The sequence below is a fragment of the Neoarius graeffei genome, chromosome 24 (assembly GCF_027579695.1).
Source record: "Neoarius graeffei isolate fNeoGra1 chromosome 24, fNeoGra1.pri, whole genome shotgun sequence".
In the NCBI taxonomy this organism is placed as follows: domain Eukaryota; kingdom Metazoa; phylum Chordata; class Actinopteri; order Siluriformes; family Ariidae; genus Neoarius; species Neoarius graeffei.
Window position 1 is genome coordinate 30214990 of NC_083592.1, and position 26671 is coordinate 30241660.

General features: G+C 40.5%; 2 protein-coding genes across 4 annotated transcripts in view; both read left to right on the forward strand.

The window, feature by feature from the left end:
* The window catches only part of ptar1 (protein prenyltransferase alpha subunit repeat containing 1), a 29451-nt gene extending 21194 nt beyond the window's left edge, over nt 1–8257 (forward strand). For both annotated transcript variants that reach the window (XM_060907017.1, XM_060907016.1), the window contains one exon: nt 6214–8257. In XM_060907017.1, coding sequence (XP_060763000.1) covers nt 6214–6550 — 337 coding nt within the window. In that variant the 3' untranslated portion in view covers nt 6551–8257. The remainder of the gene's footprint in view (nt 1–6213) is intronic.
* Nucleotides 8258–19942: 11685 nt separating this feature from the next.
* apba1a (amyloid beta (A4) precursor protein-binding, family A, member 1a) overlaps nt 19943–26671 on the forward strand; it is a 138272-nt gene continuing 131543 nt past the window's right edge. The window contains exon 1 of one of the 2 annotated variants that reach the window (XM_060907019.1): nt 19943–20025. The gene's annotated coding sequence lies outside the window, so the exon portion shown is untranslated. The remainder of the gene's footprint in view (nt 20026–26671) is intronic. The other variant, XM_060907020.1, reaches the window with a different exon arrangement.

Consider the following 26671-nt stretch of genomic DNA (forward strand, 5'->3'; position numbering starts at 1 on the left):
TTTAAACATGCTTTAACACTACTTCAACACAAGGGGCAGCTGAATCCCAGCTGCCTACAGATTTACCCTCCAGATTTATGCTCCCTGTGTAGTGCACTGTAATCCCAATAGAATCCATTTAACAGTCAACCACATAAAATCGCACCTGTTACACTGATGACTACTTGCATGTAACATTACTTTTTGTAGATGCATATTTGAAAATAAAAAAAGTGGTGCTATTGATACCTTTATTAATTTACTTGCATGCATATAAAAAAATACACACACAAACACTCTTTCTTCCAGGGGTGCCAATAATAGTGGCACGTTTTTGTTGAAAATACAGTATTTCTTGATGAGATTTGTTTTTCTTTGAATAAATTATTTCAATTAAAGGTTGAGTTCCCCTTTTGATTTCCACTTTTTTCTAACCCTTTTAACTCATTTTTACGAGGGGTGCCAATAATCATGGAGAGATTTGAGCTATCCTGAGAATTCAGAAAGTATTCCAATGAAATTTCTGATGTTATTACTACGTTTGGTTTTTTTATATATATGCTGTATTTTATTTGGTGCTAATAATGGAGTTTTTATTCTTTCTTTCCCAAAATGTACAGCCTGTATGCATCATACCCTTAAATCTTTTTAGTGATTTATTTTTAACTGTTAAAGCTAGATGGCCTTTCGATTTCATAAAATCTGTGAAATTTAGTTCCCTCTGAAATTTGGTCATTGTGATGTGTGTTTATTTCTGCAGTATTTCACAGGAAAAAAACAGGCCATTCTGTGGCTGGGAAGTTATTTAATTTGAGGGGATCCCTGAGCAAATAATGTGCATGAAATCACTCGCTTTGTGCAGTCAAGCAGACAGAGGAAGTCCGTGTGCGCATGCGCAGGTTTACCACCTTCTTCTTTTGGGTTTTACGGCAGCTGGCATCCACAGTGTTGCATTACTGCCATCTACAGGTTTACCTTTGACTGTGCACTGACAGTTCCATCATTCTGTCGCTAAACGAACAGCTGATCACACCGAGGTGCTCGCTGACCGCCGATTATTTATTAGTTTGGTCCTGCGTTTCCTTTCCTTCACAACATAACATCTTTTCTTCTTGCTTTCCGTTACTGTAGTCAGTCTTTCACGTTTCGTTCACATCCTCCTGTTTCAAAATTGTATCCCACAATGCCTTGCGCGAATGGGGAAAGCCCACCACGTGATGCATGACATAGTATCTTGTATTGCGTCAACTAAACTTGCATTGCGTCCACTAAACAAACAAAATAATTGGGTGTCAGGGGAAAAATATTTTATGACCTAAACCTGAAAAATCTGAAAGTCAGTCTACCTTTAATCATGAGTTAACTATGGACAATAATGCGATTAATCACAGTTATTTTAATCTATTGATAACCCTATAAAATACTTCATACAGTAAAACCGAGCCGGGGGGGTTCTCCCCCTTTCTTCCAATCGGTACATTTAAAGGGCTCCTGACGGCAAAATTATGCTCCAAAATAGGTTTCTGTAATAAAACTACAAACATCACTGATCACTTTCATGATAGAACTAACCACCAACAGAACGAAATCAGTAGATTTGTCTTTGTGCGAAGTTGCGTCAATCTGGCCAAGTGCTAAGCTGCTGTCAGTGGCCGCCATATTTGCCGTGACGTCACATGCAGAACGACTGCTTGGCCTTCAAGGCAGCTATGGTCGACGAAACGGAATGATTTTCTGACCAGTCTTCAGAAACTGAGGCCCTTTTTGAGGTTGACATTGGACATGTCGGATTACATGAAGACGAAGCAGTGGGTGGCATTTTGCCGTATCGTTTTGAGCCGTATCTGGACGATTTGCCTGCAGAAGGCGAGATTTCCGACTAGGACACAGACGACGACAGGCCCAATGCAGAGGACGTCGTCATCCCAGCTAACATCGGGAGGCTCCCAAACACTTAATGGTAATAATAATAATAGATCTAGTCCTCGGGGGGGGGGCATGCGGACAATTTTACCGCACTGATTTCCTTTTAAAAAAATATGCTCTCCTGAAAGTTCATGGTCTTTTAGATTTGGGCTGTTTTCTCACATTTTTATTTGATAAGAATAAAACCTTCTAGGAACTGATGAAATTCAATTGCATGTTAGGCCTATAAGGTCCAGCCAACACGGTATTGCAGCGGAACTGTGGCAGAACTTTGAATCATGAACAAATTCACCTATTGCTGCTATTTATTAGTAAATATCTCATTACAAGATGGAGATCTACACCGAAAAATCATCAATCAACAGCTAATCAAACAAGTGTCACATGTCTGTCAGAGGCCCACCTGTCATTGGGAGTCCACATGTCCCGTGTCCGGCGCACTTTGTTTTGCCCACTCTTCGCGTCTGATGGGATCCTTGGGAAAGGTGCAGAGACTATACCCGGCTTCCCTGGCATTTGAGCAAAATCCAGCCACACAACGAGCAGGCATATTCACCAAAATAAACGACTCAGATGCAAAAATATTCACTTGCAAAACACTGGTGAACAACGAGAAGTTGAGAAAATGTCCGTCAGCGGTTCTGCATGTGACGTCATATCTGCCTTCTTCCTCGGCCGTGGGTTGGCTCGCTATGATATCGATTTATCTGTGTAGCGGGCCATTCAAAACGATGTTTGTTACTATTCTGTTGCGCGATGTGTGAAGTAAATGTCATTTTATTCAACTCAATATGGCTGAAATTAACAATTTAACACATTTTTTGCTGTCAGGAGCCCTTTAAATCTTATCGGAGGACTTATTTTCTAAATCTGTACCAATTATGTGGCATAGCACATTAGCTACAGTTCCATTCAGTGGCTCGATTTATGAAGCTCCATCTGGATTTGCGTTGAGGTAGAATGCATTTTCCAGCTGTGTGCTGCGCTGCTGGAGTGTGTTTGAGCAGTGTGTGTGCTTGAGTGCTGTGACTTTGTTTCCAGTAGGTTGTCCTTGGCCTTCTGCGAGACTGGCCTGATGTGTTTATAGTGCAGTGTTGTAGTTTGATGGATGATCCAGTGCTGCAGTACCATAGGTCACTAAGGAGATCTCTCTCTCATATATATATATATATATATATATATATATATATATATATATATATATATATATTTTCTCTGGGGCTTTGAGAGGAGAGCAGGTGCTTGGTGAAAAAAAAAAAGTCTTTTACCTCTTCAGCTTCTGCTGTCAATTTGCACTTATTTACACTGCTGCTGTTCCTGTGGTTACGGTGTCTTCTGCTGTCTGTATGTTTTGTTAAAAAGATTTCAATTCAATATTCCAGCATTTTTAAGCTGCTCTCAACATCCTATATCTCTAGTGTATGTGTGATTTATCACAGACAATTTCAGCATGTCTTTTTGTTCAAATAAACTGACAATGTTTTATTAGCGCATCAGTTAATATTTGCGAGGATCTGATTTTATTCAGGAGACCATGCTTTGACTGACTGCCTGTAAAGGTCATGTGTAAGGTCTAAAACCTTGCTACTTAAATGTGGTGGGGTTTTGTTTTTTGTTTTTTTTTGTTGCATGATTTGGTTAGTTACATGCCATAGTCAAGTAGACATAAATGTAATTACCTCCGCCAAGGAGGTTATGTTTTCGGTAGCGTTGGTTTGTTGGTTGGTTTGTCTGTTAGCAACATTACGGAAAAAGTAATGAACGGATTGCTCTGAAATTTTTTTTCCAGAGGTGTGACTGGGCACAAGTAACAATCCATTAAATTTTGGCGGTGATCCGGATCACCTTTTGGATCCTGGATTTTTTTTAAAGTATTCTTGGCGGAGGTCTGCGCTCTCCGAGTGCTTTTCTAGTGTTAGATTGTAGTCAGGTATTGGTTGTCAAAATGTTTGTTCCTGCACCATCACATCATCAAAACATAGAGCACTTAAACTGCTCTTGCACAGTAATTATACATTTCTAAATCTCCAAGACAGAAAAGTAATGTATAAACAAAGCTGTGTGGTTTATACATTCATCTCCTCTTGCATCCAGGATGTGCAACAATCGCATGCTTCCTGGCATGTGCATTCTGCAGTGTATTCTGGGGAAATGTCTGTGAATAATCTCTCGGCGCTTAATTCTTTTTATATTGTACAATTGAGAAGACCGCATTTCCTAGAACTCTCGGCTCAGCCGTGGCGTCTCTGGTATGAGGACATCGATCCGACTTTGCAAAGGGAAGTGATGTGGTTCCTTGACAAACCCCTCCACACAATTTTTCCGAGTTTTGTTTCTCGTAAATGGGTTTTCCCCCCCTCACAAATTTACAACTTTTAAAATGTCAGCAAAATGGCGGCACGGTGGTGTAGTGGTTAGCGCTGTCGCCTCACAGCAAGAAGGTCCTGGGTTCGAGCCCCGTGGCCGGCGAGGGCCTTTCTGTGCAGAGTTTGCATGTTCTCCCCGTGTCCGCGTGGGTTTCCTCCGGGTGCTCCGGTTTCCCCCACAGTCCAAAGACATGCAGGTTAGGTTAACTGGTGGCTCTAAATTGACCGTAGGTGTGAATGTGAGTGTGAATGGTTGTCTGTGTCTATGTGTCAGCCCTGTGATGACCTGGCGACTTGTCCAGGGTGTACCCCGCCTTTCACCCGTAGTCAGCTGGGATAGGCTCCAGCTTGCCTGCGACCCTGTAGAACAGGATAAAGCGGCTACAGATAATGAGATAAAATGAAAATGTCAGCAAAATATCCAAGGTTTTTTTTTTTTGTGGTACATTTGATTTTAATTATAGAAATTCTTTATTCTCGGTTTATTATCCGAGTGTGCATTTATTTATTTATTTATTTATTTATTTATAAATTCCTACAGTGGGTCTAATACACCATCGTAATAGCCAGGTTTTAAAATGCAAGAAATTGATTTCATGACTATGTATTAAGGGTTTTCCCAGACCTCCACGGATTTTGTATACACTACTACTACTGCTACCTGGTTTTATGCCGATTTCTCCACCGGGAGGCAGGTACGATGTTACATGGCAATTTTGGTTATCACTACAAAGTACCATGACTTAAACTGAAGCAAAATTTTTACAGCTGGATGCCCTTCCTAGCACCAACCTCACAGTATCTAGGGGACTAGGTTCTAAAGGTTGCTGTCCAAGGGGCCTATTAAGATAAAGACACGCACACAAAAAAAAAGTGTGTGATTTTTATTTATATATATATATATATATATATATATATATATATATATATATATATATATAAATAAAAATCACACTTTTTTTTTTTTGTGTGTGTGCGTGTCTTTATCTTAATAGGCCCCTTGGATGGAGATATATATATATATATATATATATATATATATATATATCCATCCAAGGGGCCTATTAAGATAAAGACACGCACACACACAAAAAAAAAAAAAGTGTGATTTTTATTTATATATATATATATATATATATATATATATATATATATATATATAAATAAAAATCACACTTTTTTTTTTTTGTGTGTGCGCGTGTCTTTATCTTAATAGGCCCCTTGGATGGAGATATATATATATATATATATATATATATATAATGTATGTGTGTGTGTGTGTATGTATGTATATATAAAACACTACCATTCAAAAGTTTGGGGTCACCCAGACAATTTTGTGTTTTCCATGAAAAGTCACACTTTTATTTACCACCATAAGTTGTAAAATGAATAGAAAATAAAGTCAAGACATTTTTCTGGCCATTTTGAGCATTTAATCGACCCCACAAATGTGATGCTCCAGAAACTCAATCTGCTCAAAGGAAGGTCAGTTTTATAGCTTCTCTAAAGAGCTAAACTGTTTTCAGCTGTGCTAACATGATTGTACAAGGGTTTTCTAATCATCCATTAGCCTTCTGAGGCAATGAGCAAACACATTGTACCATTAGAACACTGGAGTGAGAGTTGCTGGAAATGGGCCTCTATACACCTATGGAGATATTGCACCAAAAACCAGACATTTGCAGCTAGAATAGTCATTTACCACATTAGCAATGTATAGAGTGGATTTCTGATTAGTTTAAAGTGATCTTCATTGAAAAGAACAGTGCTTTTCTTTCAAAAATAAGGACATTTCAAAGTGACCCCAAACTTTTGAACGGTAGTGTACATCTGTCTGTTTAAACCCCACAATATTTTAAATACCAAGCAACCTGCATACATGACTGACACATTTGTCCATACATCTCTGACTGAAGTATTTATTTCTTCCCTCGAACAGGCGGCATGTGTTCTATCTGTGGCACCACTGGAGGAATCAAAGTCAAGAGCAGGGTCCTCTATCTCCAGGCCACGCCCACACACTCCTTAATAACTCTTCAGACCCCAGTGATGAAGGCAGGAGCTCCCAGGCCATGGATGTTGACTGTACACTAGAGGGCAGTAAGCACGGCGGCTACACACAAGGCAGTAAAAGATTGAAGCGAGGGCCACCGTGCCCCACTCTCCTTTCTGAACACGCGTTCATCTCGCGTATCCTGAGCAGCTGCAGGAACCCTGAACAGGGCCGTTTCGCCAGCGCATACAGGAAGTGGCTGGACTCTGTCATAGGTCAGTAGCTCATGGTATACTCTGCCCACATGGAAACGGGCAAGGTTTGATAGATCAGCTTGGTTTTGGCACCATCCACGTACGTCCTGCACAGCTGAAGAAGGCCAGACTGTCTGAGAAGTTCTACAAGTGAATTCCCCTTCATGATGAAAAATAAGTGATGAGCCATGGCAGAGTAATGTTGGTCTGCCGTATCTGCTTTTGTTCAGGTACACGATATCTCAGGTCTGTTTTTATTTTTTTCAGTTATTTGAAACTTTTTATATGGTTTATTTCGTAGGGTTTTTTTTTGTTTGTTTGGGTTTTTTTTTTTTTTTGCACAATTCAAACAAGTGCAGGACGTCATCATGATGCTGCTTTCAGTTATACACTTCCTGTCGAGACTTGGGTGCATACGTTGGAGCTCAAACTGATCCCATCCCGTTTCAGTAAGAGCGGGCAGGTTTCGGTAACTTGCTTATCTACCGGTTTATTTGCTCTTTTGTACAGGTCTGTACAAATTTTGGAGCACTCTGCTCTAGTTAACGATGTGTAAGCACAATCAGTGTTTCTCAGAGACATTTAAAACACGGTCAGCTGAGCCTTTTGGGATCAATATTTATTAATACTTAATACATCACTAATAATACAACAAAAATGGGTAGTGCTTGGGCAGTTTGTAGGTCCCTTTCTGTTCTTATATGACGGCATAGCAGTGGCTCAGGCTTTACAGTTAACTGTATAATCTTCTCGAGGCACGTTCATCACGCTATAAAATAAAGATTATCGAGACATAACTTTTAGGTGTCAAGCTGTCTGAAGGATCTCGGCGTTAAAGCACAACCAATGTGATTTTAATCCCTTTTCCATAGCCTGAGATTTCGTTATGAAGGGGAATTTGCAATAGAGTGCAAGCCTTTCTTGACTCGTCTGTCCGTCAGAATGGCTGTGTGATTAGAATCCGTACACGCTACAAAGCTGAAGTCAAATGGTGCTAAATTTCTGCAGCCACAAAAGAAGGCTTTCACAGGCCTGGGTTGACAGATGCTGCTTCTCTTTTAACACTAGTTTTGAACTCCTATTTATGCAAAGTATTGATATGAATTTCATGATAAGCTCACTCATATCACATTATTAACAGTAAACACTTCAGCTGGGTTTACTCTGTACGATTTTTGGCCCTGTTTTCCTGTCCGAGACACACATCGCACATGGTAAAAGAATTCTTTTATTGGGTCTTGATTTGAAATGTAGTCGTATAATGTGATGTTCGTACACACAGGCAGGTGATTCAATGTCTTTGTGATCAAAAACGGTTGATGAGAGAACCTTTCTGGCAGCAGTGTCAGAAATGTGTAACTAAAATCCAAGAGTGTGACTGCTGCTGCTATAACGCTCATCTGAAATCCACCAATAGGACGGCAGTGTATGATTATGGGAAACTCACTGGATGGCTACAAATACAGACGTAGCACCCGTAATGGCAAAAAAATGTCCTTATTACCTCAAACTTACTTTGAAGAATGTTTGTTTTTGCAAGCCTGGATCGCACTGACTGACGGCATAAGCAGAATGTAGTCTTCATTTTCTTTCATCGCAGGTCTTTTGAGAATATCTTCATTGTGTAAACGAACACGAACAGGTCGTCACGGTCTGTCATAGGATTAGACCAAGATTTTAACGGGATCATCTCGTACAGTGTAGTAAGGTATACATGTTGTGTTTCCCCCCCCCCCCCCCCCCCCCCTTCTCTACAGACCACTGAAATCGCGCAGTGTAAACCCGGCTTTCGACAGTCATGGTTGATCTCGAAGTTCTGTTCTCCTATAACCCTTGAAATACAACAATTTCGTAAAGCAGAAAGAATTTATGGCACATTTTGGCTAAGTTCGTTTGTAGGAACGCATACGCTTGGGTCATTTTCAAATGTACTATACTGTCTTTTTACACATAATCGAGACTATTTACTAGTAAGAGAATAGATTTATATTGACAAACACATTAAGTTTGTAAAGATATCTAGAACACCTTTAGGTTTGTTCCTCAGATACCTACAACTGATTAAAAGTGATGCTCTGGAGAATCCAAACCCACATTGTAATTTAGCTTAAAAACTGGGGTGGGTTTTCATTTTGTGTAAAATAAAGTGTGTAGTTTGTCTTAGGAAATATTTGCGCAGTTGCACAGTGATGATCCGAAATGAAGTTTCATTTCCACTCTTGTATAGTGATCAAAACTTTTATCTGGGGTTATTTTAACCCACCCCCCTTTTTTTTGGGGGGGGGGGTGTCCCCTTCCCCCACCCCTTCTGGGCAGTCTGGAGTATTTTTCATGCACCGTGTTGCTCTGGGGTGCAGTAGCTTGGCAATAAAGCCCGTTCTTCCTCCACTCGACAACCAAATGCATTGAAAGGTCAACTGTCATTATATCCAAGTTCATCATATAATTCTTGGTTCTGTTCTCTGAACCTGGACAATGTTCCTGTCAGGATAATAAAGTAGGTTTTAGTCATTTGCAGATATACAGGATTATATTCTGTTTGGTAAAGTATACTTTTAATGCGCTCACTGACCACTGTATTAGGATCCAATCAGCCAGTCATGGGGCAGTAGCACAAAACATAACCTCATGCGGATACATATTAGAGCTTCATTCACTTCAGAACCGGGGAAGATGTGATCTCTGCGATATTGATCATAGCGTGGGTGTTGGTGCCAGAGGGGTTGGTTTGAGGAGCTCTTGATATTTTCTCACACAACAGTCTCTAGAGTTTGCATGGAATGACATGAAAAGCAAAAAAAAAAAAAAAAAATCTAGCGAGTGACGATTCTGCAGAACCTGGACAGTTGAAGATCGGAAAACTATCGTGTGCCTGTGCTCACTGTAGCTTCAAGTTCCTGTTCTTGACTGACGGGAGGGGTCCCAGTGTGATCTTTTGCTGTTGTAGCACATCTGCCTCAAGGTTTGATGTGGTCCTTTTTTTTTTTTTTTTTTCTTTCTGTGATGCATTTCAGCTCATCATGGTTGTAAAGAGTGATTATTTGAGGTGTTTCCACCCACAGAACTGCCACTTACTGGATACCAACCAAGTCCCAGAGATCACGTGGAGATTTTCTCCATTCCAGTGTTTGACGTGAACGTTAACTGAAGCTCTTGATCTGTATCTGTGTGATTTTTATTCATTGCACTGCTTCCATATTGAATTGGATAATTGCATTAATGACCAGGTGTATGTGTGTTCCTAATAAAGCAGTGAGTGAATGTAGAATCTCTTCTTGGTTACACTAAACACTACTTATAAATACTGACTTCTATACAGTCCCTATACACTGTGGAAAAATGAACTTGTATTTGCCTGAACTAGTTCTTGTTACATGTCTGTTACTTGTAGCAGTTGTCATATTTCTTGTGAAGCAAGTTGCCATTTCTGTTACAAACATGCCTTTGTGAGTGTTTTTTTTTTTCTGCTTCCATGGTCCAAAGTGGCACAAAAAAGGAGAGAAATCTTCCTTCTAGTTTTTCTTTCCACACACTTTGTGCTACTGCTGTACAAGTTCTGCCACTAAACCAACTACATGCTGAACCAGAGCCATCATACAGTCTTACGGATGTTATCAGGAGAAAAGCTACTGTTTCTATGAATCACTTCTTTGGTACGCCTTATCTGTTTCGGGCTTTGACCATAAATGTAGCCTGAAGTGTTTTCATTCATTACTGTTGTCTTAAATAAGTTGATGTTGCATTATGATCTTACTTTTCTTTCTCACATCATGTCTGTGTATTAACTGCCTATTTTTTTGCCATAACCTGGACAACATGAACTGAATGGTACTGGTGCATCTATGCAGATACATTCTCCCAATTTTCATCAAGCTTTGGGAAGAAGAAATGTAATTTTGTAGTGCTTCTGTTCCTTCTCAGATATTTCTAGGTAAGTTTACATAAGGTACTATAGGTTGCTAACAAATCTAGCATTTTTGTCTGTTATATATTTATTTGTAGATTATAAAGACAAACCTGTATCCACAGTAAGTGTTTTTGTCAGTTGTCGACCACATGAAATAAATTTCTCCGGGAAAAACAGAATTGCATCCTTTGTCACTGTGCATGGCATCCCATCATATGAGATTTTTAGTATAAATACGGAGGTGATTATAGGAAATCATGTGTGCTGATTGAAGTTTTAGACCAAACGATTCAAAGGTAAGGTGGAATTGTGATTTTATTTTATCGATTAAAAAAAGTATTTTATGGGAGTCGGCATAGATAAGTGACACAAGTCTGCACGCATTACGTTTGCATGCTGCTTTTGAAGAGGGAAATGTATTTATTTTTTAAAATAATCAGTTGTGTATTTATACTAAAACAATTATCCACCTCAGGCTCAGTGAATAATATTAAGTGTTATAACTTCAACTTTCAGCAACTGCTGCCAGAATCCTCCAGTTTTGCAGTATTTCAAAGGTGACAAGTCCAAGTCCTTGTCTTCTCCATTCTGTTAAAAAAAAAAATATATATATATATATATATATATATATATATATATATATATATATATATAAAACGGGATTAAATTAGCTCGGTCATGTATGGAAGAAGTCAAAAGTTTACATACAGGTTAAAAATATGTTATTCCACGAAATCGAGTCGTACATGAGCCAATGAGGCGCGTAGCACAGAGTTGGCTATCGGCCATGTACGACGAGACTGAGTAGAATAACTTTTTTTTTTTGCAAATTCGATAAAAACTTTCTACAAAACGTCCAACAAAATCATTTCTGCTTAGAATGTAAACAAACCGGAGAAATGACCGGAGCAATTTGTGAAAAATGCTATAATAATTCTTGATTTTTTTTTTTTGGTAGTTTTTGGGATTTTGTTTTCGAGTAGAGTTTTTATTTTATCCTCGGTTGGTTCAGCAACATGCTCCGCCGTTTTTGTTTTTCTCTACTCATGGTGTACAAGCTGATAGCCTAGTAGTAGAGTAGCCAATCAGAGTGCATGATTGCTCATATCCAGTGAATGTGGATGGAATAATGCTAGATGTATACGTTGGGAAGTCCATTGGAGCATCTACTCTTCACATCAGAGGTAATTTTAATAGTCAGAGAGATTTATTTCAGTTTTAATTGACTCTCAGAATTCCACTGGGTCAGAAATTCTGCATACAGAAAGCCGATCTCCTTAAACAGTCTGGATTCAATATTCTTGAATATTCAACAAATTAATATAATGACTTTTAGAAGCTTCTGATTTGATTGGCCAGTTGACACGATTAGTTCATAGACAAGCACCTGTGGCTGTATTGAGAGATGGTGCCTTTTTTGTGCTTGATCCCATGAGAAAATTTAAGCAACTCAGCCAAGATGTATGTGCATGCACCATGAAGTGAGTTCTCCACTGACATGGCCTCATTGTGTAAGGAAGAAGCTTCTATTCCCAGACTGGTATAAAAAGGCTAGCAGCAGGAAGAATGTACTGCTTGCAGTGAGTTTCCTGATTGGTTAATATCATCATTGCCAATTCCCTCACACTAGCTGTACTCACCGGCCACTTTAACAGGAACTTGTTCTTGATTCTAAGATTCCTGTTCTTGGTTGGCAGGAGTGGAACCCAGTGTGGTCTTCTGCTGTTGCGTACTGAGACGCTTTTCTGCTCACCATGGTTGTAAAGAGTTGCAAGATCCTTCTTGGCAGTTTGAATCAATCTGGGCATTTTCCTCTGACCTCTCTTATCAACAAGGTGTTTGTTTCCACCCACAGAACTTTCGCTCACTCAGCGTTTTTTTTTGTTTTTCGCACCATTCTGTGTAAACTCTAGAGACCCCCAGGAGATCAGCAGTTTCTGAAATACTCCAACCAGTTCATCTGGCTCAAACCAACACCCATGCCACAGTGAAAGAAAGTCACACTTTGAGATCACAGTTTTTCCCGATCTGATGTTGGAAGTGAACATTAACTGAATCTCTTGATTTATATCTGCATGATTTGATGCACTGTGCTGCTGTCAAGGGATTGGCTGATTAGATACCTGCATAAAACAGCAGGTGGATGGATGGGTGTTCCCAGTAAAGTGGCTGGTGAGTGTATTTCTTCCCTTATCACACAACAGTAAGCAAACAGGGTGGGTGGCAGTGCTCAGGTGTCTTCCTATGACACGGTCTGCTCATGTTGCATCACAGGACAGGGGAATACAGTTGGAGGAAGCCGCCATATTCCCTCCCCTGTACACACAAGCCATTGTCATTCTCCTTGAGAGAGAGAGAGAGAGATATATCATCCTTCCGACCCAGAGAGCATGGACAATTATGCTTTCTTGAAAGTTGGGTCTCAAATGGCATCATTGGGATTCAAATCAATTTCAGTTTACTGATAAAAGGGTGACTTTCTGGATCTGTACTTGGTTATCTTCTACTGTCAACAAGTACTCGGTCAGAGAGCATCTTTCTGTACTTGACCCTCCCATGATGACATCGTATTCTACAGTAGTTAATTCTGATCCGCTAATTTAATTGGTCAAGTGGAGTTCAGCATGCTGATATTTCATACAACAGCACTGAGATATTTCACTGTTTCTATCACTGTGTTCTTTGCATAAAATCCCATTTACTTACTTACTTAAAGCACATGGCGGCAGCAGGTCACACTATCCAATTATGGCTCCTTTAGGAACTATTTCCATTGAGGGAGCAAAAATAAGCAAAATACTTAGCCACGTTTTGTATCTGAAATATCAGTTAATTTAATATAACTGTTCTTATTAATAGAACTGTTGTGTAAAAGCAATATCACACCCACAGTGATGCTGTTGTACTGAATGTCAGCACAGCTGTAGTTACAGTGGTGCTTGAAAGTTTGTGACCCTTTTAGAATTTTCTATATTTCTGCATAAATGACCTAAAACAACATCAGATTTTCACACAAGTCCTAAAAGTAGATAAAGAGAACCCAGTTAAACAAATGAGACAAAAATATTATACTTGGTCATTTATTTATTGAGGGAAATGATCCAATATTACATATCTGTGAGTGGCAGAAGTATGTGAACATCTAGGATTAGCAGTTAATTTGAAGGTGAAATTAGTCAGGTGTTTTCAATCAATGGGATGACAATCAGGTGTGAGTGGGCACCCTGTTTTATTTAAAGAACAGGGATCTATCAAAGTCTGATCTTCACAACACGTTTGTGGAAGTGTATCATGGCACGACCAAAGGAGATTTCTGAGGACCTCAGAAAAAGCGTTGTTGATGCTCGTCAGGCTGGAAAAGGTTACAAAACCATCTCTAAAGAGCTTGGACTCTACCAACCCACAGGCAGACAGATTGTATGCAAATGGAGGAAATTCAAGACCATTGTTACCCTCCCTAGGAGTGGTCGACCAAGAAAGATCACTCCAAGAGCAAGGCGTGTAATAGTCGGCGAGGTCACAAAGGACCCCAGGGTAACTTCTAAGCACCTCAAGGCCTCTCTCGCATTGGCGAATGTTAATGTTCATGAGTCCACCATCAGGAGAACACTGAACAACAATGGTGTGCATGGCAGGGTTGCAAGGAGAAAACCACTGCTCTCCAAAAAGAACACTGCTGCTCGTCTGTAGTTTGCTAAAGATCACGTGGACAAGCCAGAAGGCTATCGAAAAACTGTTTTGTGGCTGGATGAGACCAAAATAAAACTTTTTGGTTTAAATGAGAAGCATTGTGTTTGGAGAAAGGGGAAAAAAACTGCATTCCAGCATAAGAACCTTATCCCATGTGTGAAACAAGGTGGTGGTAGTATCATGGTTTGGGCCTGTTTTGCTGCATCTGGGCCAGGACGGCTTGCCATCATTGATGGAACAATGAATTCTACCAGCAAATTCTAAAGGAAAATGTCAGGACATCTGTCCATGAACTGAATCTCCAGAGAAGGTGGGTCATGCAGCAAGACAACAACCTGAAGCGCACAAGTCGTTCTACCAAAGAATGGTTAAAGAAGAATAAAGTTAATGTTTTGGAATGGCCAAGTCAAAGTCCTGACCTTAATCCAAGTGAAATGTGGAAGGACCTGAAGCAAGCAGTTCATGTGAGCAAACCCACCAGCATCCCACAGTTGAAGCTGTTCTGTACGGAGGAATGGGCTAAAATTCCTCCAAGCCGGTGTGCAGGACTGATCAACAGTTACCGGAAACGTTCAGTTGCAGTTATTGCTGCACAAGGGGGTCACACCAGATACTGAAAGCAAAGGTTCACATACATTTGCCACTCACAGATATGTAATATTGGATCATTTTCCTCAATAAATAAATGACCAAGTATAATATTTTTGCCTCATTTGCTTAACTGGGTTCTCTTTATCTACTTTCAGGACTTGTGTGAAAATCTGATGATGTTTTAGGTCATATTTATGCAGAAATATAGAAAATTCTAAAGGGTTCACAAACTTTCAAGCACCATTGTACCTGCGGCCAAATGACAGTCGTCCAGATATTCAGCCAAACAGCATTCTTGTTCATGCTATATTGCTTAAATATCTCAGAAAAATTTTTAAAACCTTTTTTTTTTTCATTTTAGATGGAATGCCTTAACAAAAACAAATAGGATTTTGTTTACATTTTAAACTTTACCCAGTTTGAATACTTTATTAATATAATTTGTAATGTCAGCAGTCACCAGAAATTGATTCAGTAATATAGGCATGTTTACCGGGGCCACAGTCAGTATGCTTGCATGCACACTCACATTTCACTATTACTCAGAATATGACAATGTAATTGTCTATCATAGGACAATGAATTGGAAAATATTACTTACAGTGGTGCTTGAAAGTTTGTTAACCCTTTAGAATTTTATTCTTTTTAACCATTTATTGATAGAACAACTTGCGTGCTTGGGGTCGTTGTCTTGCTGCATGACCCACCTTCTCTTGAGATTCAGTTCATGGACAGATGTCCTGACATTTTCCTTTAGAATTCGCTGGTATAATTCAGAATTCATTGTTCCATCAATGATGGCAAGCCGTCCTGGCCCAGATGCAGCAAAACGGGCCCAATCCATGATACTACTACCACCACCATGTTTCACAGATGGGATAAGGTTCTTATGCTGGAATGCAGTGTTTTTCCTTTCTCCAAACATAATGCTTCTCATTTAAACCAAGAAGTTCTATTTTGGTCTCATCCGTCCACAAAACATTTTTCCAATAGCCTTCTGGCTTGTCCACGTGATCTTTAGCAAACTGCAGATGAGCAGCAGTGTTCTTTTTGGAGAGCAGTGGCTTTCTCCTTGCAATCCTGCCATGCACACCATTGTTGTTCAGTGTTCTCCTGATGGTGGACTCATGAACATTAACATTAGCCAATGTGTGAGAGGCCTTCAGTTGCTTAGAAGTTAACCTGGGGCCCTTTGTGACCTCGCCGACTATTACATGCCTTGCTCTTGGAGTGATCTTTCTTGGTCGACCACTCCTGGGGAGGGTAACAATGGTCTTGAATTTTCTCCATTTGTACACAATCTGTCGGACTGTGGATTGGTGGAGTCCAAACTCTTTAGAGATGGTTTTGTAACCTTTTCCAGCCTGATGAGCATCAACAACGCTTTTTCTGAGGTCCTCAGAAATCTCCTTTGTTCGTGCCATGATACACTTCCACAAACATGTGTTGTGAAGATCAGACTTTGATAGATCCCTGTTCTTTAAATAAAACAGGGTGCCCACTCACACCTGATTGTCATCCTATTGATTGAAAACACCTGACTCTAATTTCACCTTCAAATTAACTGCTAATCCTAGAGGTTCACATACTTTTGCCACTCAGATATGTAATATTGGATCATTTTCCTCAATAAATAAATGACCAAGTGTAATATTTTTGTCTCATTTGTTTTAACTGGGTTCTCTTTATTTTTAAGACTTGTGTGAAAATCTGATGATGTTTTAGGTCATATTTTTGCAGAAAAATCAAATTCTAAAGGGTTCACAAACTTTCAAGCACCACTAAGTACAAGTGCCTCTTAAATTATAATATCGTGAAAAAGTGTTTTTTTGGTAATTTTAATTAAAAAAGGTGAACGTTCATATATTCTTTATACAAAGTGAAATAGTTCAAGCTTTTTGTTGTTGTTGTTTTTAATTTTGATTTTTATGGCTTATAGCTGATGAAAATCAGAAACCCAGTATCTCAAATTGTTAGAATATTTCCTAAGATCAATCAAAAAAGGATTTACAACACAGAATTGTCCTATTTCTGAAAAGTATGATCACTGATGCACTCAATACTTGGTTGGGGCTCCTTTACCACAAATTGCTGCATCAGTGTGGCGTGGCATGGAGACACATTGCTTTGATAGCAGCCTTCAGGTTGTCTGTATTTTTGGGTCGGGTGTTTCTCATCTTCCTCTTGCTAATACCGCATAGATTCTCTATGGGCTTCAGGTCAGGTGAGTTGGCTGGCCAATCAAGCACAGCAATATCATGGTCAGCAAACCATTTGGTAGTAGTTTTGGCACTGTGGGCAGGTGCTAAGTCCTGCTGGAAAAGGACATTAGCACCTCCATAAAGCTTGTCAGCAGATGGAAGCATGAAGTGCTCTAAAATCTCCTGGTAGATGGCCGCGTTGGCTTTGGACTTGATAAAACACAGTGGACCAATGCCAGCAGATGACATGGCACCCTAAATCATCACAGACTGCGGAAACTTCACACTGGATTTCAAATACCTTGGATTCTGGGCCTCTCTACTCTTCCTCCAGACTCTAGGAGCTGGATTTCCAAATTAAATGCAAATTTTATTTTCATCTGAAAAGAAGACTTTGGACCACTGTGCAACAGTCCAGTTCTTTCTCTCCTTTGCCCAGGTAAGATGCTTCTGATGCTGTCTCTGGTTCAGGAGTGGCTTGATATTAGGAATGTAACAGTTGTAGCCCCTTTTCTGAAGACATCTGTATGTGGTGGCTCTTGATGCACTGACACCAGCCTCAGTCCACTCCTTGTGAAGCTCTCCCAAGTTCTTGAATTGACTTTTCTTGACAATCCTCTCAAGGCTACGGTCGTCCCTGTTGCTTGTGGACCTTTTCCAGCCACCCTTTTCAGGAATGACCTTCTGTGGCTTCGCCTCCTTGGGGAAGGTGTCGATAATCATCTTCTGGAAAACTGTCAAGTCAGCAGTCTTCCCCATGATTGTGGCTGTGTGTACTGAACTAGACTGAGAGATGCACAGTATTTTATACTGTTTTGCTCAAACTCGAAATATTTTTGAGATACTGTATTTCTGATTTTCATTAACTACTGTCTAAGCCATAATCATCAAAATTAAAACAGAAAAAGGCTTGAAATATTTCACTTTACATGTGATTAATAAAGAATATATGAAAATCAAGGGGCGGCACGGTGGTGTAGTGGTTAGCACTGTCGCCTCACAGCAAGAAGGTCCGGGTTTGAGCCCTGTGGCCGATGAGGGCCTTTCTCTGTGGAGTTTGCATGTTCTCCCCGTGTCCGCGTGGGTTTCCTCTGGGTGCTCCGGTTTCCCCCACCGTCCAAAGACATGCAGGTTAGGTTAACTGGTGACTCTAAATTGACCGTAGATGTGAATGTGAGTGTGAATGGTTTTCTGTGTCTATGTGTCAGCCCTGTGATGACCTGGCGACTTGTCCAGGGTGTACCCCACCTTTCGCCCGTAGTCAGCTGGGATAGGCTCCAGCTTGCCTGCGACCCTGTAGAACAGGATAAAGCGGCTACAGATAATAAGATCTCATCTCATTATCTCTAGCCGCTTTATCCTTCTACAGGGTTACAGGCAAGCTGGAGCCTATCCCAGCTGACTACGGGCGAAAGGCGGGGTACACCCTGGACAAGTCGCCAGGTCATCACAGGGCTGACACATAGACACAGACAACCATTCACACCTACGGTCAATTTAGAGTCACCAGTTAACCTAACCTGCATGTCTTTGGACTGTGGGGGAAACTGGAGCACCCGGAGGAAACCCACGCAGACAACATGCAAACTCCACACAGAAAGGCCCTCGCCGGCCCCGGGGCTCGAACCCAGGACCTTCTTGCTGTGAGGCGACAGCGCTAACCACTACACCACCGTGCCGCCCCAGATAATAAGATATGAAAATTGACCTTTTTGAATTAAATTATGAATCAGCTTACATTTCGATTTCATTCATTACATACAGTTTCTACCAGCTTTTTTAGTTTGTATATATTTTCATTGTAAATAAAGTGTAAATATAGTGTTGTCAAGTTTGCCATCTTAGTTCCAGAAATTTCGTTTATTTGAGTGACTGAACTTGAACTTGAGGGGGCTAGTCAGCTAGCAAGAAAGCTGTGCACGGATGCCAAGCATTGCTGATTTAATTTTGGCGAAGCCATTTGCCAGTCTTCCTTTCGAGGAAAAAATTAAAATTAAAGAGCAGGGTAGACCAACGCCTCAAATTGACTTGGTGAAAAAGGTAGGGAATAATACTCGTTCCTTTCAGCTCTCCTGGTACGAGAAAGTGAACTGGCTAACAGCAAGTGACCCACATCAACAACAGTAAATAGGCTACTTTAGTAATATGTCATGGATGGACCAAAAATATAGAATCTATTTAAAATGTTTATGCTGAGTATATTATATTGGAATATATATTTTTCTGGATATGAATTAAACACCGCTACAATTTGGAAAACATTTTTAAACAAAAACACAGCCGAGAACATTTCACACTACAGACCTGGATTAAAAGTGAAGGGTTATCAAAATTGTCAATAAAACATTTCTCAGTCAAAATAAGTAAAATATAGAGAAAGTGTCATTGAATGAAATGTGTGGCACCCAGCTCTACTGCTGAGGTTCCTGACAAAGAGCTGCTTTCAATAATGATCAATTTTTAAACAGCATGCCACAATTTTTAAATATAAAATGTTAAAATATACCCCCCCATCATGTATATTGGACAGTAGGCTAATGGGCCAAAAGAACCTGTTATTTCACAGTTTGTGACGCTGCCAACAATCAGCCAGATCAGAGGCAAGAGTATGGGCAAAACTGATGTTTTTTCTTTTAAAATCTGGAAATATCGTAACCGACCAGCCTCCCCTGTTTGAAAGACTACCAGCTGCCACTGATTCACACCTACGGTCAATTTAGAGTCACCAGTTAACCTAACCTGCATGTCTTTGGACGAAACCAGAGCACCCGGAGGAAACCCACGGGGAGAACATGCAAACTCCGCACAGAAAGGCCCTCGCCGGCCACGGGGCTCGAACCCAGAACCTTCTTGCTGCGAGGCGACAGTGCTAACCACTACACCACCGTGCCGCCCGTGTGTGTGTGTGTGTGTATATATATATATATATATATAGTGTATTAAAATCATAACATGTCTTCGCTGACTGTATGGGTGGAGCCGAAGCGTCTGGCGTCACGTTGCTCCGCCCACCAAGCCGTCAGTGCGAGCGCGAGGCAGGAACGGAGGAAGATGGTGGAGCCGGGCGGGGCTCGGGATCCGTTACACTGCTGAAATCACAGGCAGCCGAGCGCAGGTGAGGTGGTGATGGTGGTGATGATGCTGATTATCCGGTGTTTCTGAGCTTCGGGTGTGACTGAATAAGAGCGCGTGCATAACGAGGAACCTGTGAAAGAGCGGAGCATGGGGTGTGTGTGTGTGTGTGTGTGTGTGTGTTTAGTTGAAATTAGCAGCTGTTCCAGAGTCGCAGGCTGGCAGCGGTCTTGTAGCTGATAATGTAAACAAAAGGAGAATCCTGAGTAATACAGCTCCTCGGCTCCTGATTTTCCCAGCAGGAGAGGCTGTAATGCAGATGAGTTCCGGGCCGGAAATATTCCACAGAAACACAACTTTGCACTGCAGTGAATGCCTTCAATACAATAAACAGGAGACTGCCTGGTGCTCGAGTCAGAGCCTGAGAAATCATTCATGCATCAGATTCATAAAGCTCCTTATGTGTGTGTGTGTGTGTGTGTGTGTGTGTGTGTTTTGTTCTCCGATGCCGGATTGATGAAGCATCAGTCGCTTTTCCTCATCCTGATGCTGATTGCTGCTGATGTTGGACATGCAGGTACACAGCACCACTGCGTTTGGAAAATTCTCTTTTACACATCTCATCTTGTTTGTTTCCAGCTGGGCATGGGTTCTTGATGTGTCTTTTCCTGACAGTGCCCACAGGATGCTGATGTCGCAGTAAGAAATGATTTTAGGAAGGCTGATGTGGTGCAGATGTACAGTAAGCTTCGACCCGCCCTTTGCAAATAAGATTTCAATCCGCACTAAGAGTCTGATTCCCACAGGCTTTGTGTCAAAACCATATTATTTCACTGTTGGTCTTTATAGGCTGGAGGAGATGAGGGGAATTGACCACTGATGAATTTAGCCCTGCGGCAGCTTTATAGTAGACGACTTAAAAGAGTTTTACAGTGTTTTTTTTCCCTTTCCTTTTAATATCATACTTTTAACAGTAAACAGTCATAAAGAAGCTTTTCAGAAATCCGACTGTACGAGATTTATATTATTTAGATCTGTAATGAGCAGCCCAGATGTGACAGTGGGGGGAAAAAAAGCTTCCTGAGATGACAAAAACCTTCAGAGGAACCAGATTCAATCAGACTCCGTTATCGTTTTTCCATCAAGACAGTTGAAGGACTGGTTCAGCACCACAGTCCATAATCTCGAACCGGTTCTTCATGTTTCAACAGCCAGAGAACTGGCTCTGAGATTTGCACCAATGCTTTGCTGGTCTCGAACCAAGAAGTGCTTACGTCAGGGACTGGGGTCGGGGTTATCATGATAAACAAAAACCCTGAAAAAAATAAACAGAGCTAGTGTAGCGTTTTTCAAGAGACTGTGTAGTTTGTTGTTGTTGTGCTTAGTGGGCAAGTGGAGATGTATACAGTGACATAATGACATGGTTCTATAGTGGCTCTCTAGCCTGTGGACAAACAAGCCGGTTCTTAGAAGGTTTGCAACCCTGTACTGGCACTAGCACCTGGTTCACATTTGTGGAAAGAAGGTACGAGTGATTCCAGATTGTAGGGCTGTGACGATTAATCAATCTCCGATCTATCGATCCATTTCAAGCTGCAATTCAAAAATCGATTAAAATTGAATGCATCGCGATTCACTAATGATACTTAATTTCATCCCAATAATCCTAGATGCATAACAAATTTCAACAAATGGCATAGTTTTGATATTAAAAATTTGATTCGGTATCCGGAGCTGTACGTGGGCGCAGTCATGTTTGTGGTTGCTATAGCAATCTCACAAGATCACGCATTGCTTTGTGAACAACGTGGTGGACGACTCGGAATTCCTGAAGCCATCGGCTTTTAAAAGCCCAGTTTGGTGGCATTTCTTATGATCTCGGTGCCTTCTGTACTCCCTAAATGAATGTTGTGTCTCAAGAGGTGGGATTCACTTTAGCACAAGTGACTGTATTTTTGTGTTTTAAAAGATTGAGGCAAAAGTCATGAAGTTTCCGTTGCTTTTTTGTTTTTTAGTGTTTTGCGGTTTGAAAATTAAAATGTGCCAAAAATGACTCATACATTCAAAGTCAATGTGAGTGACTGGAGTTTGAATAAAAACTACAAAGGCAACACGACTTTTGTTTTTTTATTGCTCGACATTCCTAGGCTGACAGTAAACAGAGTATTGATGATGATTTGCATCAGTTATAAAACAGGACAAAAAAATGTGAATCGCGATTCCAGTTGAATCGTCACACCTGTACCAGACTGTAATTATAAATCATTACTCTTTAAACATCTGTATGCTCTAAATTCAGACAGGCAGCAGAACGTGGATTGAAAGGATGTTCATTATGTGCACCACAGTCTTTATGACGACAGCAGCAGTGCAGGTCAAAGTCTACAGTATCCAGGTGAGATTATCCACTCAACAAACATGAGAATTGGTCATAAACTGTTTTTAGGAATCATTCGAGTATCCATGTAGGACAGTCTATCAGAGAGTGATCCACAAGTGCAGAAGTAGTATCCGGATCAATCAGGCAGGTCCGGAGAGCAAGAAGAGTCTCAGGATCAGTCACTGGCGTCCCATCAGAGTGATTTTTTTGTGCTTGTGAAATATCATAAAGGACCTCAAGGCTTTATCACTGCATTCAGTTCAGGTACCACAATACGGATGGCTGAATAAGTTCAACAGCATCACGTCCTCAGATTTGTTTGAAAATTGAATTTTTTAGCGTTAATTTTTTAATTTTTTTCTCCATGACATGGAATTCAAGCTTGATAAGACCAAGTGTTTCAATGCCCAATAGGGAAGAAGGGAAGTTCTTAAAGATCAGACGTGACGGTTCACTGCCACAGCAGGCAATTATAATAATTTCCCATTTCTATTTGGGACATCATTCTTTATTTAATCTATTTTTTTTTTTTTTAGTCTTTACTGTGTAGTCCGAGCCACAACAGGCATTAAAGCAGCCCCAAGCGACTTACTTTATAAGATTACACATGTTCTGTTCTTTAGCTCTTCGCTTTAGACAGAAATAATAGTACAACTGTTGGAGAACATTACATTCTTCACTGTCTGGTTTATATCCTGTGGAAGCACAATCTAATTTTAAGTCGCTTAAATCATTTTAAACAGTGCACCTTTTTCTTTAAAGAGCTCATATTCGACACTTTCATTTCATTGTCCACTTTTAAGTTATAATTTTAATTCATAAATGTATTTCACCTGAGTTTCATAATGATAAACATAGCATCTAATCATAAACATAGCATCTCAGCATTTCTCAGGGCTGGTGTGTGTGTGTGTGTGTGTGTGTGTGTGTGTGTGTGTGTGTGTGTGTGTGTGTGTGTGTGTGTGTAATATATATATTAGAATACCATGAAAAAGTTCCTTTTTTTCATAATTTAATTCAAAAAGGTAAACTTTCATATATTCTGTATTCATTACATGTAAAGTGAAATATTTAAAGCCTTTTTTGTTTTAATTTTGATGATTATGGCTTATAGCTCATGAAAATCAGAAATCCAGTATCTCAAATTATTAGAATATTCCCTAAGATCAATCAAAAAAAGGATTTACAATACAGAAATGTCCAACTTCTGAAAAGTATATTAATTTATACACTCAATACTTGGTTGGGGCTCCTTTACTATGAATTACTGTATCAATGCGTTGTGGCATGGAGGTGATCAGTCTGTGGCACTGCTGAGGTGTTATTGAAGCCCAGGTTGCTTTGATAGTGGCCTTCAGCGCATCTGTATTTTTGGGTTGGGTGTTTCTCATCTTTCTATTGACAATACCCCATAGATTCTCTATGGGGTTCAGGTCAGGCAAGTTGGCTGGCCAGTCAAACACAGTAATATCATGGTCAGCAAACCATTTGGTAGTAGTTTTGGCACTGTGGGCAGGTGCTCAGTCCTGCTGGAAAAGGAAATCAGCATCTCCAAAAAGCTCGTCAGCAGATGGAAGCATGACGTGCTCTAAAATCTCCTGGTAGATGGCTGTGTTGACTTTGGACTTGATAAAATACAGTGGACCAACACCAGCAGATAACATGGCACCCCAAATCATCAGACTGTGGAAACTTCACACTGGGCTTCAAACACCTTGGATTCTGTGCCTCTCCACTCTTCCTCCAGACTGTAGAACTGTGATTTCCAAATTAAATGCAAAATGTACTTTCATCTGAAAAGAGGACTTTGGACCACTGAGCAACAGTCCATTTCTTTCTCTCCTTAGCTCAGATAAGACACTTCTGACATTGTCTCTGGCTCAGGAGTAGCTTGATATTAGGAATGCGAAAGTTGTATCCCCTTTCTTGAAGATGTCTGTTCGTGATGGGTCTTGATACACTGACACCAGCCTCAGTCCACTCCTTGTGAAGCTCTCCCAAGTTCTTGAATCAACTTTTCTTGACAATCCTCTCAAGACTGCGGCCATCCCTGTTGCTTGTGCACCTTTTCCAGCCACCCTTTTCAGCAATGACCTTTTGTGGCTTACCCTCCTTGTGGAGGGCATCAGTGATCATCTTCTGGACAATAGTCAAGTCAGTAGTCTTCCCCATGATTGTGGCTGTGCGTACTGAACTAGACCGAGAGATACACTGTGTTCATACTGTTTTACTCAAACTCGAAATGAAATATTCTAATATTTTGAGATGGGTTTTTTTTATGTTTTTGTACTGTATGCCATACTGATTAAAATAGAAAAATGCTTGAAACATTTTAGTTTGTGTAGTGAGTCTATAATATATAACATTTTCACTTTCTTAAATAACTGATGGAAAATATTGAACTTTTTCACAATATTCTAATTTTTTGAGATGCACTAGTGTGTGTGTGTGTGTGTGTATATCCTGTATGTACAGTGGTGCTTGAAAGTTTGTGAACCCTTTAGAATTTTCTATATTTCTGCATAAATATGACCTAAAACAATATCAGATTTTCACACAAGTCCTAAAAGTACCGGTAGATAAAGAGAACCCAGTTAAACAAATGAGACAAAAATATTATACTTGGTCATTTATTTATTGAGGAAAATGATCCAATATTACATATCTGTGCGTGGCAAAAGTATGTGAACATTTGCTTTCAGTATCTGGTGTGACCCCCTTGTGCAGCAATAACTGCAGCTAAACGTTTGCGGTAACTGTTGATCAGTCCTGCACACCGGCTTGGAGGAATTTTAGCCCATTCCTTTGTACAGAAAAGCTTCAACTCTGGGATGTTGGTGGGTTTCCTCACATGAACTGCTCGCTTCAGGTCCTTCCACAACATTTCCATTAGATTAAGGTCAGGACTTTGACTTGGCCATTCCAAAACACTAACTTTATTCTTCTTTAACCATTCTTTGGTAGAACGACTTGTGTGCTTAGGGTCGTTGTCTTGCTGCATGACCCACCTTCTCTTGAGATTCAGTTCATGGACAAATGTCCTGACATTTTCCTTTAGAATTCGCTGGTATAATTCAGAATTAATTGTTCCATCAATGATGGCAAGCCGTCCTGGCCCAGATGCAGCAAAACATGGGATAAGGTTCTTATGCTGGAATGTGGTGTTTTCCTTTATCCAAACATAACGCCTCTCATTTCAACCAAAAGTTCTATTTTGGTCTCATCCGTCCACGAAGCATTTTTCCAATAGACTTCTGACTTGTCCATGTGATCTTTAGCAAACTGCAGACAAGCAGCAATGTTCTTTTTGGAGAGCAGTGGCTTTCTCCTTGCAACCCTGCCATGCACACCATTGTTGTTCAGTGTTCTCCTGATGGTGGTCTCATGAACATTAACATTCGCCAATGTGAGAGAGGCCTTCCGTTGTTTACAAGTTACCCTGGGGTCCTTTGTGACCTCACCGACTATTACATGCCTTGCTCTTGGAGTGATCTTTGTTGGTCGATCACTCCTGGGGAGGGTAACAACGGTCATGAATTTCCTCCATTTATACACAATCTGTCAGACTGTGGATTGGTGGAGTCCAAAGTCTTTAGAGATGGTTTTGTAACCTTTTCCAGCCTGATGAGCATCAACAACGCTTTTTCTGAGGTCCTCGGAAATCTCCTTTGTTTGTACCGTAATACACTTCCACAAACATGTTGTGAAGATCAGACTTTGATAGATCCCTGTTCTTTAAATAAAACAGGGTGCCCACTTACACCTGATTGTCATCCCATTGATTGAAAACACCTGACTCTAATTTCACCTTCAAATTAACTGCTAATCCTAGAGGTTCACATACTTTTGCCACTCACAGATATGTAATCTCATCTCATTATCTCTAGCCGCTTTATCCTGTTCTACAGGGTCGCAGGCAAGCTGGAGCCTATCCCAGCTGACTACGGGCGAAAGGCGGGGTACACCCTGGACAAGTCGCCAGATCATCGCAGGGCTGACACATAGAGACAAACAACCATTCACACCTACGGTCAATTTAGAGTCACCAGTTAACCTAACCTGCATGTCTTTGGACTGTGGGGGAAACCAGAGCACCCGGAGGAAACCCACGCGGACACGGGGAGAACATGCAAACTCTGCACAGGAAGGCCCTCGCTGGCCACGGGGCTCGAACCCGGACCTTCTTGCTGTGAGGCAACAGCACTAACCACTACACCACCGTGCCACCCTCAGATATGTAATATTGGATCATTTTCCTCAATAAATAAATGTCCAAGTATAATATTTTTGTCTCATTTGTTTAACTGGG